At 37.2% G+C, this 18,128-nt stretch overlaps 1 protein-coding gene across 1 annotated transcript in view; it reads left to right on the top strand.

Annotated features, from left to right (window-relative positions):
- The first annotated feature begins 3,321 nt into the window (after positions 1–3,321).
- REL (REL proto-oncogene, NF-kB subunit) overlaps positions 3,322–18,128 on the top strand; it is a 43,110-nt gene continuing 28,303 nt past the window's right edge. The window contains exons 1-3 of the mRNA XM_007464143.1: positions 3,322–3,331; positions 13,524–13,666; positions 16,051–16,199. Of these exons, the coding sequence (XP_007464205.1) occupies positions 3,322–3,331; positions 13,524–13,666; positions 16,051–16,199 (302 nt within the window). The remainder of the gene's footprint in view (positions 3,332–13,523; positions 13,667–16,050; positions 16,200–18,128) is intronic.

Here is an 18,128-nt window from a genome sequence, read left to right as displayed (position 1 = left end):
CTTTCCCTGAATCTTTCTGTGGATGTCTCTTTCTTATTCCTCAGGACTCCGCTCAAATGTCAGCTCCTCAGAGTATCACTCTCCCTCAGTCACTTTCTATCCCATTACCTCATTTTCTTGACAGCAATAAAGAAACAAAATAGTTTAATAATAGTATTTTAGATGATCTTATTTGCTAACACGCTTGATGTCTTTCATGCGAGACAGAGCTGCATGAAGGCAGAGATTTTGTCTTTTTTTTTTAATTGAGGAATAGTTGATTATGTTGTTATTAGTGTTTGTGCCACAATCTAAAGAGCACCTGGCACAGAATATATATTTGTTGGACTGAACAGTATCAAAAACTGTAAGCCCTTGAGGAATAATACCATGTGTTACATTATAATCCCCACCAACTAGCTGCCAATCATCTTTACAGTAATAAACTATTTTCCACCCACATAAGTCTGAAAAAAATAAAAACCACTACTCACATTTGTTGTTGTTTTTAGTCCATCCATCACCTTGTCTTGTAATCTTCCTTTTTTTCTAATTAAGTTTATCCTGCACAAATGAAATATTTTCACTTTTCAGATGTGGACTGGATCTTTGCAAAAAGGGTTCAGCAAGTTTCTAAAATAGTGAAAGGATTTTCAAAAAAGCCTTTAAAAAGGTGAGATAATATAAATCTATAGCTTCTTCATGTGACAAATAGCCCTGGAAATAAATACAAACATGCCATCCTATTAGAAGGTTTAAATAAGTGAGTCTTTGAAAAATAAAAATAAAATAAATTCAAAATTCTGTAGTGTTACTAAATCTCATAAGATCCAGCTTGTGATTTCATAGTTGGAGTGGTTTTAGGACTAGTTTGGGGTTCTGAAACTGGGACAGATTCTGTTTGGTCCAGAACTCTTCAGTAAGCAAACATTATTGTGTCCTATTAAGACACACCTATACGCCTCCCTGGTAGCGCAGTGGTTGAGAATCTGCCTGCTAATGCAGGGGACACGGGATCGAGCCCTGGTCTGGGAGGATCCCACATGCCGCGGAGCAACTAGGCCCGTGAGCCACAACTACTGAGCCTGCGCGTCTGGAGCCTGTGCTACTCAACAAGAGAGGCCGTGATAGTGAGAGGCCCGCGCACCGCGATTTAGAGTGGCCCCCGCTTGCCACAACTGGAGATAGCTCTCGCACAGAAACGAAGACCCAACACAGCAAAAATAAATAAATAAGTTAATAAACTCCTACCCCCAACATCTTAAAAAAAAAAAAAAAGCACCTAAAACCAATCAATTTCTGGAGGTGAAAATAAACAAATACACGCAAAATATTTTCCATTCCTATTCGTCTCTCATCCTCCTGTTGGATTCTTAAACATTTATGCTTAGTTCATTCATATAGTTCTCACATTTGGGGTTGTAAGGGTAAATACAAGTCTAAAATAATTAAATTTAAAAATCTGCCTGATGCCAAAAAGAACAAAGAACATTACCCCTTTTCATTTAGCAATTCTTTTAGAAAAATAGAAGCTATAAATGATTTCTCTGAGGTGTATGTACACCTTTTAAAAAGCTAAACAAGCTTCTTGCCAGTTTTGTACCCCCTTAAGATCTTTCTTGGGGGCCTTTGAGCTATCTCTTTGAAATGTGAATATCAAGGAGGATGGTGCCCCAACTCTCTGTCTCTGTGGGAGTTTAAACCTTGGCTTTTGGCTCCAAGATGTAACTTCCTATTTTTTTTCCTTGGGAGAAGGACAACAGGTATGTAATTGATTGCATCTGTCTGATTATATAAACGAGTGAGATTTCTTCTCTTTGCAATCTCTTTAGTGCATCACAGTATGGTTTAATGCTTATTCTATAATAAAACTATTTCATTCTTTTCTACTTTTCTATATTTTGTGGAGAGGATGTTTTGGGCGTGGCAGGAGAGTTTATTTTTAATTATTTCCCCAACTGGGTCCTCCAGTTTTGGCACTTGCATGGCTGATATTTCCCATTGCCCCTCCATACTTACTTTAGGCAGTAAAGGATAGTGGAAAGAGCACGGAGCTTTTGGAGTCAGAAAACCCTGAGTTTAAACTGTTCTTTTTTTTTTAGTAGCATTCTGAGGTATGAACAAGTTACTTAACTTCTCTGAACCCTGATTGCCTCAGCTATAAAATGAGGATAATACATTATAAGGTAACTAAACTGACACATAGAAGGTTCTTTACACATGAAGGAAACAAAGTTAACTTAGATTCCTTTAGCATACTAAACTTTCGTCCTGTAACTCTGTCAAACCCCAAGGTAGTGTCCACGTCATTAATCTTGAGCACACTGAGTGATGAGGCAACGAATCACACTGCGGACCTCACGAGTTTAAAAAGTTTTAGTTTGTAAAGTACGTTAACAGAACAATTGAGACGATGCAAAGGGATTAGATCAGACTGCTGGGGTCCCCGTATGCAAATACCTTAATTACAGGCGCGCAGAGGCCGCTGCAGCTTCCGCACTTCCCCTTGAGTGCGCTCCGGGACGCCCGCCGGCGCGGGGGCGGGGATTTGCATGTGCGAAATCAGGAAGAGGGGGAACCACCCAACGAAAACCCCAGCTGTCCTTACCCCAGGCTGGGAGGACGGGCCCCACTTCGCCGCCCGGCCCGCCCCCAAGTGCTCGCGGGCGGCCGGCCCTCTAGACGTCACTGCACCCTCCCACCCGCTCCTGAACTTTAAGCCACGCGCCCAAGAACACCCTGGAGGAGGGGGATTTCTCAGGAGCCGGCGGCTTTCGCACGCTCGGGGCCGTCACCTCCCGGCTCCCAGCGTTCCCTACGCTCCCGAGCTCGCGCTTCAGCGACAAGGTCCCAAGCCCACCGGGGCTCCGGGACAGCGGGCGGGGGCGGGGCACGGGCGGGGCACGGGCACGGGCGGGGCGGGGCGCGGGCCGCTGAGGGCGGACGCACGCGCGCTAGTCGCAAGGCGCTCCGCCCCCGCCCCAGCCCGGGGGGAAGCGGCGGTGAGGAGTTTACGTCAGCCGCGGGAAGTCCCCTCCCGCCGGGCTGTTCGCCTCTCGAGCCGACCTGCCCTCAGCTGTAGCAGCGCTCCGCCTCCTGGCTCCTGCAGCCGGGACGGGCAACGCCGGGTGACCGGAGCGCGAGAATTAAGCGGGTGGGAAGGTGTGAGCCGCAAACCCAGAGGAGGGCGGGAAGGAGGAAGAGGAGGCCCCGGGGGTGGTCAGGGGGACTGGGGATCCCGCCGGCAGAGGTCCCTTGGCAGCCTGACTGACTAACGGGCTGATTGACTGCAGCGGCCTCGGGTCCGGACGCTCGGAGCGGGGTGGCGCGGTGAGCTGAGCCATGGCCTCAGGTGAGTGTTCTCGGCGCGGGCTACCGAGGACCGGGCGCGAGCCTGGCCCTGACGGCGGGGGCGGGGGAGGAGCGCGTCCGAGGGTCTTGCCGCTCAGGGTTTCGGGCGCTCAATTTTGTTTGTGACTCATTCTGTCTTTAAAATCGCCTCTGGCAAACTGTCAACCTTTTAAAAAAGTAAGCTGGTTCAGGGTTTGCGTGCGAAATCAAAGTCACGCTCTGTAATTTGATGCTATTATAATAGCCGGAGCCTTAGAGTTTCCCAAAGACTTGGTTTTTGGATTAGGGAAGTAATAAGAATCTAAATAAAGGAGGACGAAGATTTCCTGTATTTAAAAATTGATTTAAATTGAAATGGTGGTTTTACGTTTTAGAACAGAAACGAGGAGCCTTCCGACCTCAGGAGAGGTCTATCTTTTTTAGTTTAATTTCATCAGTTGCCAAGAGGTGATCGCTGTCGTGCTGACAGTTGGACAAAATGCGGTGCGGCTTTAAAAATCACCAGTGGTATTTTAACAGATCTTATGTGGAAATGTTGCTTCAACAAAGTGAATCATTTTTACTGTAAAGTGCGTACTTTCTAATTTATGGAACAGAAGTCGAGTTTTGTTTTGTTTTCCTTTGTTGGAAAGAAGGGGAAAAGAGGATTTTTAGAATCCCCGTGCTTTAAAATATGAGTAAGAATGAAAACAACTTTCTATCACTTATGTGAATACTTACTTTTAGTCAATAAATGCATGGATCTCTTGCTTTGGGGGAAACCAGTTTACCAAGAAACTGCTTAAAGGGTGAGGGAGGGAGCCTCACATCCAGCCATGGTTTAGGTCTGCCTGTAATCTAAGGGAAGTAAATCAGGTAGACTGCATTCGAGTGGGACCTTTACAGAAGTCTGGCAAGGTTTATGGGGGCACTTTCCCGGCAGAGGGAGCAGCGTGAGCAGAGGCTGGGGGGCCTAAAAGTGTGCATTAACCCTGTGCTAGGAGGCTACAGAGGGAGGCTTGTTTATGCTTGACCCGCATCCTCCCAAATCCCTGGTTCAGTGACCCTCAGTAGAAGGCTGATGACTAGCAGAGAAGAGGAAGTAGAAAGCATAAAGGACTTTTTTTTTTTTTAAAGGGTTGAGCAGAACAAAGCCATAGCTAGTGCTGTAGGCTGAGAAGGAAATTGGGGTGGTTCACATGACATTTGATTTCAGTTTGTCTGTGGTTTTCATGTGAGAATACAAATGTAGTTTAACATATTTCAACTTTCTCTTTAGCCACCTAAGTGACCCTGAACTTTCAGATAATCTTGTAAATTCATAAATTCAAATTTATGAATAAATTAATTAAAAGTGACTTGAAACACTTGGTTAATTTATTGATTATCAGAAAGATTTTGTATGAAAGTTAAAGAAGGGCCAGCATTATAAGAAAAAAAATCAGCCTTCTGGTAATTTAACCAAACTTTGTTCCTATATGGCATGAATGTAATACTCCTAGTTCTTTCAAAGGAGAAAGAAAAGAATTAGCCATTTATATAGAGTATCCTAAGACCCACATCATTTAAAAATGTGATACAATTTAAACTTGTTTAATGACACTATATTTTGTCCTACTGTGAGGACTGATTTCCTAAATTGAAGGGGAAAAAATTTAAAGGAGTGGAAAGTTGTAGGGTAATTTTTTTTTTTTTCCTGTTTTTTGGAGTTGCATTAAAACGGGACTGTTTAAAATATAACAAGTTATTTAAGTTGTAATTCAGTTGTCTGAAAACTGCTGAGGAAAAGTCTGGGTTTCCTTAATCACTCAGTAAAGACCTTAGACAAAAAGATTCACAAAATTATAAACTCCCATCCTGTTTTGAAACAGTAATTTAACCGAAAGAGTAACAACAACGACAAAAAAACTTTTGCTTAATTAGTTTATCATTGTCTAGTTTAGAGTCTGTTTGTAGTAAAGTTGTATAAAACCTCAAAAAGTATTTTTATTGATTACCAAGCATTTAAGACCATTTCTCACCGGATGTAATATGTAAATAGGTGTCTGTAGTTGAATATATGATCTGTATAACGTGAAAGTAACAGATCATTATTTCATAAATAAAATTGTATAAGTACCATGAATAACTGGGACTTTATGTATGATTCTAAATTTTGTTCAATTAAATTATATTATTTAGCATTTCACAGCTCAAGTTCTATTAAGCTGTCTTTATTGCTTTTCTTAAAAAAAATTACACCTTGGTTCCACTCTTTTGACACAATTAATGAGGACAGGCATTAAGAAAAATGTTCTCAGTCCTATCCAAGGTATGCATAGACAGTCATTACTCTTGTATATTTATGATTCTATCCTGTTTAATATAAATAAAATTAGCTCTTTTTTTGTCTGAATTTAAATCTTCTCATTGTTCCAGTAGAAAGTGCAAATGTTCCTGTGTGCGCATAGCTCTGTTTACTAATAAATAGTACTGTCTTTGGTAAAATATGTTTTAAATTTTAGGTAATTTATTTTTATTTACAGTTTTAAAAATTATTATTTTTTAAATTGGAGTATAATTGATTTACAGTATTGTTTAGTTTCACATGTACAGCATAGTGATTCGGATTTTTTTGCAGATTATATTCCATTATGGGTTATTACAAAATATTGGGTATAATTCCCTGTGCTATACAGTAAATCCTTGTTGCTTATCTGTTTAATGTATAGCATATTCACAATTTTCTTTAGTATAGTTCTGCTACATCACATAATAGGAAGTACACAAAGAAATTGTTATCGCACTACTTACCAACTTTGTAGTGTAAATTGCAAGAGAACTCTTTGTCTTGAGTAAGGGGGAAAAATCAATATAGTAGGACACAATTTAATCTTTAATGAAAAACTGGAGCTGGAACTGATAGGTAAAGACAGTGATTTATTTTTTTTAGTAGAAGACTGAACACATAAACATGAAGGCTGCTTCAGAAGTGCAACACATGAAAATGTAGAGATAACAGTAGTATAAAAGAATTAAGATGATATATGATAGACATAGAGTGAAGGGAATGAGCAAGTGAAATGACTAGGGAGGAATCATGATGACTCATAATTGGGAACATCTGGGGTGTGTGTAGTATCTTTCTCAAATATAATTTGAGGGACTCAGAATTTCCTTCTGTTCCATCTTTCTTTCATCTGTGTTTTCTGCAAATGATTGTGTTTGTAGGCACATGACCCAAATAATTGCATGGGATATACTTATAGTAAAAAATTATTTGTTTAATTCATATTTAAATGGGCATCCTATAATTTTTATTTTTAAATCTGACAGTCTTAATCCAGACAGATGATTTGGCCCTGACATCTGTTTTTAATTTAGTTTATCTACTTTTTTCACCCTGGAAGTTAAAATTTTTTTTCAGGACTTATTCTTCCACCCCACACCCCAACGGCAGTGGAATCTTTAGCAGTAAAATCTCTTTGCCAAAATTTTTTACATATTTTATTTACCTTGTGGTGCATACATCAGTCAAATACTCATCTGCAAATTCCCTTACTTGGATTCTTAAAGCCCAGATGAGAGAGTCAGCCTGATATATTGGAGTAAACCTGGAGTTTAGTCCATGATGGACCTGGGTTGGTTTTTATTCCAGTTCTGCCACTCTATGATTTGAAAATGGGTATAACTACTGCAGAGTCTTAATAGGAGCAAATGAGGTAATGCATGCCCATAAATGTTAGTTTTCTTCTGTACTGGAGCTGTTTTGGGACTCAGACCTCTAGGAAACAGGAGCTCCTAGAAACACTTGGCACTTAATACTGTTTAAGTATCCTGATGATTCTAGAATTTTACAAAACCTTAAGGTTTCATCAAAATAGACTAGACCAGATGCTAGATAGAAAATATATCTTTCAAGAATATGTAAGCATGCCCATTTACTTTTAAATAATTTGAAGTGGTTTTGTGTATATTTAAACTAGGGGAGTAGAAGTTGACAGTGATGTTTGGAGGCAGTCTCCTTTGTCCACTTAAATGATAGTAAGCATTCTGAAGAAGAAAGTAAATAAAAAATTGCTTAGTAAATAAACCACTGTCCTTTTGCTAATTTGATTGATAAAACTTATCCTTCCTTTGATTTCTTTTGCACCTTCTGTGTTAGTCTTTTTCTGTCTTTATGGGAATAGGCTTGAGTTTTCCTTGCCCTTTTGTTAATTGGATACAATTCTGTGTAGGAAGTGGTAACTCTAAATTTTTATCATAATTGGGAAGAAATGGAAAAACTCACCTGTGTCTTAAGGTAAAGAAGGTCATCAACATAATTCAGTTGGGTTTGAGGAAAGAAGAACAGGTCTTTTCTTTTTCTCCAAAGTGAGTAGAGGTGATATTTAGAAAAGAATATATTGGTAACTCCATTTGCTCCTTTGGGTGTAAGGCAATCTGTTATCCTGTACTTCAGTGAATGAGATCCAGTCTCTAGTCAGTTATTCAAAACTGTGGTGTTCACACATTGGCATGCTGTCTTGTAAGAAGTGTTACTGATGATAGTTAAAATATTAATTTTGTAAAAGATTTATTTTAAATATCAGTGCAGTTGAAGGCTATCTCTGTAATTGTGCTTTTTTTCTCTTGCTTGCATTTGGGTAAGCTTTTTAGACTGGGAGAGAGTTACAAGTAGTCAGAATTCCTCCACCTAGTCTGTCCATCACCCAGCTCATCCTTGTACATGAATGTGGGGGTTGCTTCTCCAGATATGTGCATTGTTGTTTCCCCTTCTTTATGTTTTAGGGCAATGGTTCTTAATCAGGAGTGTGTTCAAATTGCTTGGGAAGTTTTTTTCAGAAACAAGTCTGGGCTTTAGATGGATTTCTATCTCTATTCAGCAGATCTCAGGTGGGGTCAGGACATGTATGTTTTTTGAAAAAGCTACCTAGGTGATTCTGATATATAGCCCCAGTATGAACTTTGTTCCAGGAATTTCATTGCATCTAAATACTCACTTGTCTGTGCCAAGATGCATTATCTTCTTAAACTAATTTGCATTTATTTTAGCTTATTTGCTATATCAGTTATTGTGACTTTATCCACAGCTGCTTTTATGCTGCTTGTTCTCTGAATTTGACCCCCCTGGGATCCCAGCTGTCATATTTGCTAATGTCATTCATAATTTCTTTTTCTTATAACTTTATATAATTTTGAACTTCAGTTTTATCAACTGTAAAATGGGATAATAATTCCTGTCCTGTTTTTATGAGACTAAAGTTAAGAGGATCAAATGAGAAATGTATATTAAAGTGCCTTAAAACAGTGTTTTAATTACTATAATTAACATTTTTTCACTGTGCAATTAATGCTGGTTCCCAGTGCTAGCTGTCTGACAGTTGATCATCCACTTTTATCTTTTATTTCAATGTACGTTCTTTTTTTTCTTTTTTTCCAATGTACTTTCTTTTTTTAATCTTAAAAACTCAAATAGCACTCTTTCTTGCCTAAGTGCAAACAAAAACGTAAATATATCTTGCAAACATTTTGGCTATATTTCAAATGTTATTCTGGTCTGTATAGCATTTTACAATACTGTTAAAAATTTAGGGGTCAATCCCAGCTGTGCATAATATTGGTTAAAGAAAAGTACAGTAATCAGCTTGTTTAGAACCAACTTTTGAAGGCATTTCTATGATTTTCAAAACTGTAGTGATTTGAGATAATCTTAGTTAAGAGTACTCATTTTCTCTACAGTTCCCTGATTTATGTTTTACCAACTTCCACTCCATAGATGATTGCATTTCACCACTTTTTATCTTCAGGAAGGATGGCACTTCAGAACAGAGTACTGAGGAAGGAAGTAACTGATACACTGTACTGATGCATGATATTATAAATGATTTATAGCTGGGAAGGTTTTTTAAAATTATAAATAGAGGTAAAGAAATTAGAATATGAATAGGTATGAGGAGTATGAAGGTGTAGCGATTTTAGTACTTACAAAGCACTGTTTTTTTCCTTAGTAGTACAACCTAATAAGGAAAATCTGAATAATTATTAATATAGTCTTTCAATGTTTGCGTAATGTAGACAAACAAAAAGATCTTTAGATTTTCAGTCATTCATTCCACAGATATTTACTGAATATCTGTGCAAGGCACTGATGAGTAGGACACAATTCCTGCCTTTAGGTAGCTTGAAGAAATAAAACAAGTTGTTTGAAGAAATAAAACAAGTAGCTTTTTTTCAAGAAGAAATAAAACAGTGAGTCTTCCCTAACTTACAGTTATTTGCAATAATTGCCATAAACAAAACGCTGTGATAGTTTAGAAGAGGGGAAGATTATTTCCAGCTGGGGGAATAGAGAATATTACAGTAAACTCTGGTTGTTAGACTTTTTACCAATAAAGAGCTTCTACAATAGAAAGAATAGAGTTCAAGGGTTTTTTTAAGTACTTGATGTTATATGATAACTAATATTTGTCATTTTTAGAATTTAAAAATCTTTAAAAAATGTTTTGTTTAATCTTTCAACAACTGCTTTTCTGTTCTCTTGTCTACAGACTTTTTTCTTAAACACACTTTCTAGTTTAAGGAAGTGTTGTATAACCAATGAAATATTTGAGTGCTCACTTTAAGCCTAGCACTTTTATTCACACTCCTCCCTCAAAAGTTAGCCACTTACCATTAGTGATGTCATTCTATATCAACTTCCCACTAAGACACCTTTAAATAAGCAGTGGGCAGGGATTTATTTGACCTTTAGTTCAACCACAAAGATGATTTAAGATATTACTTAAAAAATACTGTTGAGTATTTTGAACTTCGTTTTCAGAGGAAAATGTACTTTCTTTTAAATACTCCTACAAGGATATATAAGGTTGTGAAATTTTTTGTCTTTTTTTATTAGAGTATAGTTCACTTACAATGTTGTGTTAGTTTCTCTTGTACAGCAAAGTGAATCATATATATATATATATATATACACACATATATACAAATATATATCCACTCTTTTTTAGATTCTTTTCTCATATAAGTCATTACAGAGTATTGAGTAGAGTTCCCTGTGCTATACAGTAGGTTCTTTTTTTGTGGCTGCGCTGGGTCTTTGTTGCTGCGCACGGGCTTTCTCTAGTTGCGGCGAGCGGGGGCTCCTCTTCTTGCAGTGCACGGGCTTCTCATTGCAGTGGCTTCTCTTGTTGCAGAGCATGGGCTCTAGGCGTGAGGGCTTCAGTAGTTGCAGCACACGGGCTCAGTAGTTGCAACACATGGGCCCCAGAGGGCGTGGGCTTCAGTAGTTGTAGCGCGTGGGCTCAGTAGTTGCGGCGCACAGGCTCTAGAGCACAGGCTCAGTAGTTGCCCCGCAGCAACTACTGGGAAGATGTGGGATCTTCCCAGACCAGGGATAGAGCCTGTGTCCCCTGCATTAGCAGGCGGATTCTTAACCACTGGACCACCAGGGAAGTCCTATAGAGTAGGTTCTTATTTGTAGGTTCTTATATAGTAGTATGTATATGTCAATTCCAATCTCCCAGTTTATCCTTCCCAAGGATGCAAAATTGGAATACTCATCTGCATGCGTTACATTTTTCAGTAAAATTGAAATAAGTATTATTAACTTGATTAGGTTAAAGTCAGTTTTCCCTGGCTCTTTGCCTTTTGAATAAACAAGTAGGTAGTAAATTCAAGCACAAGGAGTCTAAACCAAACAGAATAAAATTAAAGATACCAGTAATACTTTACTTAGTAACACAAAGTAGCAAATATGGAGCCATCAATGATGATTCTTTACTTTCTCTTAACCCTAATGTTCGTTCAGTCACCAAGTACTGTCAATTTTATCTTTTAAATAATCCTTCATTCCTATTATCACTACCAAATTTCAGAAATACTCTCATCATTGCCCACATTACTGTAACAGCCTCTAAACTGATCACCTTGCTTTCTCTTTTCTTTTTAATCTGTTCACTGCCACCAGAATTCTTACTCTAAAATGTCAGTCAGATCATGTGATTCCCCTGCATAAAACCTTACATTGATTCTCTGTCACTCATAGAATGAAATCCAAATCTCCAAATGTACTCTGGCTTTGGTTCTCTTTCTAAGGGTGGATTTCCATTGGGGCCGTATTGTGATTCTTTAGCTCTTTTTTTCTGTGCCTCCACCTTTGGACACACTCTTCCCTTTCTCTAGAATGCCTGCGTTTCTCCCTTCCCCCTCCCCACCCTTTTGCTTCAGTACCTCTTTTTTTCCTTTGACATAGTTAGGCTTTCCTGACTCTTTTGCTCTTATTACAATTTTATGCAGAATTTTGTTAGCATAAACAAAATTTTGTTCCTTCCTCTATAGTCTAATAATTTGTGTTGTTTGCCTCACTATTCTGTAATATCCTTGAAAGAAGCAGTTGTATATATACTGTCATGGTATCACTATAAATCATTGTTTTCAAGAAAGCATTCAAAATAATAATAGACCATTTACTGAATATTTGTTATATGTCTGATACTTGGTAAGAACCTAACACATGTTATCTCTAATACTCACAACAACCCTATGTGGTAGGTGCTATTGTTATTATCTCCATTTTATAGAGTAGGAAACTTAAGAAATATGATATTTCCAGGGTCTTCAATGTTAAGATGTGGCTGAGTAGTACTCAAAAGGCCTCTTCCCCATACTGCACTGATAATACCCACTGTGTTACCCTTTCTGAAGATTTGCTTGCATCATAACAGAGGATAAGCCTTTAGTCAAATAAATGGATATCTTAATTGTGGGAATTTAGAAATCACTAAACTGATTGAGGGAGGGTTTCTTGGGGGGTTTTGGTTTTTGATTTGGGTTTTTTTTTTTTAGTGGAAGACATCTTTATACCCCTGAAATAAAGATACGTTGCTAAGTACCCTACTTGTAAGCACACTTGAGTGTCTTTATTAAACTGTTATTTCCATGATTTGGATCATTTCCATGATTTGGATAATAAGAGGGGGCAAAAGTACATATGTTTTAGACAGCTTTATTGACATATAACTAATGTACAATAAATTGCACATGTTTAAAGTACGCAATTTTATAACTTTTGACATATTTATACAATTTTGAGATCATCACCACAATCAGGTAATTAACATGTCTGTCATTCCCCAAAGTTCCCCATCCACTCCACACCCCTATGCTTAGGCAACCAGTGTTCTGCTTTCTATCATTATAGATTAGTTTACATATTCTAGAGTTTTATATAAATGGAATCCTAACAGTATGTGCAGTTTTTTGTTTTTTTTTTTTTCTTGGTGGTACGAGGGCCTCTCACTGTTGTGGCCTCTCCCATTGCGGAGCACAGGCTCCGGACGCTCAGGCTCAGCGGCCATGGCTCACGGGCCCAGCCGCTCCGGGGCATGTGGGATCTTCCCGGACCAGGGCACGAACCCGTGTCCCCTGCATTGGCAGGCGGACTCTCAACCACTGCGCCACCAGGGAAGCCCGTATGTGCACTTTTGATCTGGCTTCTTTCACTCAGCATATTTATTTTGAGATTCATCCATGTTGTTCTGTGTATCTGTATTGATTCTAAAGGTATATATTTTGAATTACATTTGTTATAGAAAGTAAATAATTATTTTCTTTTCCTCTGTTGTGTCTTATACTTTAGGTGGGACTGACTGAAAACTCTTTTGAGCGTAAAGTCCCTTCTGGAACTTGTTTTGCTGTACTATGTATACGTCCTTTAAGATTCCAATGGAGATATAAAAAACTTAACATTTCCTTCTGCAAGGATTTAAATACATTTTCATTTTCAGTGAACAGTCTTTTAGTCCACTGTTAAGTCTAATGTAAAATCAAGCAAAGTCACTTTTGGAATATAATATTGTACTTCTGAAGACTATCTTCTTGACCCATTTGGGAGAATTTTGGGGGAAAACCCTTCTGCTTGGTCTCATGTAAGTGGGTATCTCTGAAGTAGTTATCACAGAACTTCACTCTGGCATTAGTTATAGATATTAAATGATAAAGTGCTAACCGGTAAATATGATTTGAATGACTTGTGTTTACACTGTATGGGAGCTCAATTTGAATGAGAGAGAAGAGTGTCTTTACCACCCAATCTTTGATAATTACATTTCAACCTTGTTATTTAATATTGAGAGGGAAAATTTTTTAGTCTACTGTTTTATAAAAAACAAAATGGTCAAAATCCATTATCATTTCTATTGTAATCTCACCCTCCCCGCTTTTAAAATTTTCAGGTGGTCATAAACCATATATAGCGATAATTGAACAACCCAGGCAGAGGGGAATGCGTTTTAGATACAAATGTGAAGGGCGATCAGCAGGCAGCATTCCAGGGGAGCACAGCACAGACAACAACCGAACATACCCATCTATCCAGGTAATAGACCATTCTCCTGTGTGTGTCTGTCTCTTAGTTGCTTCATATTTTAGCTACAGCAACTATGTTAAAGACCCAGCTTCTTCACAGTGATCTCCACCAGCTTTTCTTCCTTTTTTTTCTTTTTAATTGATCTATACTGCATAGAATTCTAGGGACATTTCTTAAGTACAGCATGGATTCTTCATGCCTGTGGATAGTTATACATTGTGTGTTAATCTAAGTAGAGTGATTCCCAGTGCTTAGTATACATTGGCAGCTTTTGGATGATGATCCCTTTCATGGAACAAAAAGCTAATGAGAAAAAAGCATTCTCTCCTTCCAGAGGTGATCAGAATTGTTCTGTAGATTGAAAACATGCATTTGGGAATTCAATTAGAATTCTTCCTGCAGTCACTTGGTTAATCTAGGGTCTATGTAAAAAGAGAACATTTTTTGGGTTTTTTCCCCCTTACCTTTATTGCCTATCCCTGATGCTCTGGGTTGCCTTGACTGATTTGAAATATTGTCACTTTTTAAATGTAGTTTTTTCATATTAGCATAAATTTTGAAAGCAGTTTGACTTTGGTAATATACTATAATTATAAACTATACTATATTTGTATTTTATATTTATATACATTTCCTTCAGTTTTTAATGATTTTTTCTTTATTCTTTAAATGCCAATTTAAAACCTTAATGGCAGAGTGGATTTTTGAAAAGTGTTATTCAATGTTTCCTCAGCAGATCTGAATTCACTATTTTATAACTAGATTATTTACAGAGTTTACTCTATTGAACTTAAAGGAAATGCTAAGTTATATAACAAGCCAATGGCAAAATTACATATTGAATTACAAATTCCAATCTTCTATCACATTTTTTTGTTAGCAATATGGATTTGAGTTAGATCTAATTCTTTTTATATAATGTTAAAATGGGAGAGGTGCTAATAAAAGGTAAATAAGAAAACAGTAATCTTCTATTCCTTTAAGAGCGAATTTTAGCTCTTCTCCATAATTCAGCTTATTCTATACATTCTCTTTAATATTTCTAAGGTCTGTATCCTTACCATTCCAGTATGTTCTAAACAACTTTGCAGCTTGAGTTCTACATTAGCCTACCTTATGCTTTTTTCTTTTTTCTTTTTTTTTTTTTTTTGGCTGCACCACATGGCTTGCAGGATCTTAGTTCCCCAACCAGGGATCGAACCTGTGCCCCTGCAACGGAAGCACAGAATCCTAACCACTGGACCGCCAGGGAATTCCCAACCTTACACTTTTAAGTTGTTACCTTCTCTTTTATTCAGAAAAGCAATAAATACTTTCTGGTTACTGTTCAAATTAAGTTTAAATTCAAAATTATGGATTTTAATGCCCTTTTACCTGTGAAACCACCTATTCTTACTTAACTGCCTTGCCATTTGTGCTTGCAAATTTGCTAGCTTCCAACCTAAACATTAGCTCATCCCCACATGCTTCCTTCTCCCATGTTTAACTCTTCTCTTCTTTCTCAGTGTTCTGTGTGAAAACTTAATTTTGCAAAACTCAACTTGATTTATTGCCTGTTATACAGTGAACACTTGCAGTATGCTTACTGATTAACAAATATTTTTGTAAAATGAAATGTAATGTATTAAGTAAAATGATCATATTTGTGTGCTATCATTTCCATTATGGCTTAAATATATACTTTTTTGTTTTTTGGCTGCGTTGGGTCTTCATTGCTGCGTGTGGGCTTTCTCTAGTTGCGGCGAGTGAGGGCTACTCTTTGTTGCGGTGCGTGGGCGTCTTATTGCCGTGGCTTCTCTTGTGGAGCACAGGCTCTAGGCACACTGGCTTCAGTAGTTGCAGCACGCGGGCTCAGTAGTTGTATCTTGCGGACTCTAGAGCATAGGCTCAGTAGTTGTGGCACACGGGCTTAGTTGCTCCGTGGCATGTGGGATCTTCCCAGACCAGGGCTCCAACCCGTGTCCCCTGCATTGGCAGGTGGATTCTTAGCCACTGTGCCACCAGGGAAGCCCTAAATATATACTTTGAAGGGATGTTTATGGTATGACAATGAATATAAGAGCATGGCATTCAGTGACTCAACATCTTAGAATTTCCTCATGCTCTGTGATACTATTTTGGTGTAATTTTACTTGTTTTCAAAGGAAAATAAGCAAAAATCAGATGATATGACCAATTGAATTAGGGCACAAAATAATATGCCAAGGAACTGAGAGGTAAAATTCTTCTCTACTGGTATTCTCTGTAAAGTTTCATCCAAACTGCAGTTGCCAGTCAATTGGACTTTATTTATCCAGTGCTAACTATATTATATAAATTGAACTCTCATTTTGTAGATCAGTTCTTAATGAGCTGTATTTATGGATCATATATTTAATTTCCCCCCTTTTCAGATTATGAACTACTATGGAAAAGGAAAAGTGAGAATTACATTAGTAACAAAGAATGACCCACATAAACCTCATCCTCATGATTTAGTAGGAAAAGACTGCAGAGATGGCTACTATGAAGCAGAATTTGGACAAGAACGCAGACCTTTGTTGTAAGTACACAGTCACAGACATTTTTAGGAATAGGATAAGCATAGAATGAATGCTCTTGATTCCTATCCATGTACATCTGTTATTTTTTAGCAGAATAAACTAATTCCTCACTGTACTTCTGTTTACTATAGTGTACATTTACATTTTCTTATCATTTGCATTGGAACTACCCTTTCATTCTTTATTAGTAGACACAGTCCATGATGGTAGCAGGAATACTTCTTTATTGTAACTAAAAGTAAACAAACTTATTTTATGCTGCGATTTTCTTTCTTAGTTTGAACAACTTATGAAATATTTTCTTTCATAAATTTTTACTCTCTTTTCATTGATAGTTAACTTAAAAATTGCCAGATGTGAGAAAATCAACTGGAAAACTGGAATTATTATTTGAAAAGGGCAGTTATAAAATTAACATACAGCAATAGTTCTGAGAGTTTTAAAAAGTATGTAATACTTTGTGTTTGAGGCTGCTGGATGGATCCATTCATCCTATTGGTGAGAGTGTAAATAAATATAATCTTTCTGGTAGGCACTTTAACAACTACATAGCAAAAGCCTGAAAAATATGAATGTCTCTTGAACTAGGAATTCTATTTCTAGGAATTTATCCTGAGGAAATAATTTCTAATTAAGCATGTTCAGAAACTTAGCTATAACAATGTTCATTGAAGCTTTGTTTGTGATGGCAAAAAGTTAGAAGCAATCCAGATAATAAACAAAGGGGGATTAGTTAAATAAACTGGTATATCCATGCAGTGTACTCCTATGTAGCCTTAAAAATAACCTTGCAAATATGTCTTTGTATAGAATGATATTCCCAATATTTAGATAAATAAAATAGGGCTCTAAAACAATGTGTGATAAATAATTTTTTTAATTTTCATTTTATATTGGAGTATCGTTGATTAACAATGTTGTTTTAGTTTCAGGTGTACGTGATAAATAATTTTTTCAAAAGTAAATGTGTACATATACATAGTAGTATAAACACTAAGGTATTGATAGTAGTTGTCTCTGGGTGGGAAGAATTGTGGGGTTTTATGTTCTTTTAACTGGTGTTTATTTTATAATTCATTTTTTGTAACGAACATGTGTTGCCTTTGAGGAAAAATGAAACCAGTTGCAACAGGAAAAGATTAGTAGCCTCCTTAAATACTAGCAGTAACCATTTAGAAAGTATACTTTTAAAATATTCCTCTTTCAGTAACAACACAAAACATAAACTATCTAGTTATACAAACTTGGCAAGAAGTATTTCCTGTTTATATTATTTGACCTCCCAATAGCATTTTACATTGTAGATTACTCCTTTATTGGAACATTATTATTCCTTGATTTCTGATTTAGTGAGAACAAACTTTCCTGTTTTACTTCTTACTTCTCTGGCTGTTCTTTCTCAATCCTAGTTACAGGCAGTTAAATTTTTGGACTACCTTAATTATGTCCAGTGATGCCCAATAATGCCTTTTAGGGCTGTCCTACCTTTCCCCTCAATCCAAGATCCTGTTAAGGATCATACATTATTTTTAGGTGTCATGCTTATTTAGTCTCCTTTGATTTAGAACAGTTTCTTGGCCTTTGTTGGTCTTTCATGACATTAACATTTTTGAAGAGTTTAGGTTGTTTTGAAGAATGTTGTTCAATGTGGATTAGTCTGAATGGTTGCTCATGATTATGTCCATGTTACCATGAATAATAATTTCATGTTAACATGAAATATTTTGGATGAGAAATCTACAGAGGTGATGCTGTATTGTTCTCAAAATAATGTTTTAGGAGACGCGATATTAGTTTTTTCCCATTGGAGATATTAATTGGCATTCTATTGTAAAGAAAAACTTTTCCATCTTCCCCTACCTCAGTTGAAAAAATACCACTATAGACTCATGGATTCTTTTTTTTTTTTTTTTTTTTTTTTTTTTTTT

The sequence above is a fragment of the Lipotes vexillifer genome, unplaced genomic scaffold, assembly GCF_000442215.2.
Source record: "Lipotes vexillifer unplaced genomic scaffold, Lipotes_vexillifer_v1.1 scaffold311, whole genome shotgun sequence".
Taxonomy (NCBI): Eukaryota; Metazoa; Chordata; class Mammalia; order Artiodactyla; family Lipotidae; genus Lipotes; species Lipotes vexillifer.
This window is presented reverse-complemented; position numbering and strand designations above follow the sequence as displayed.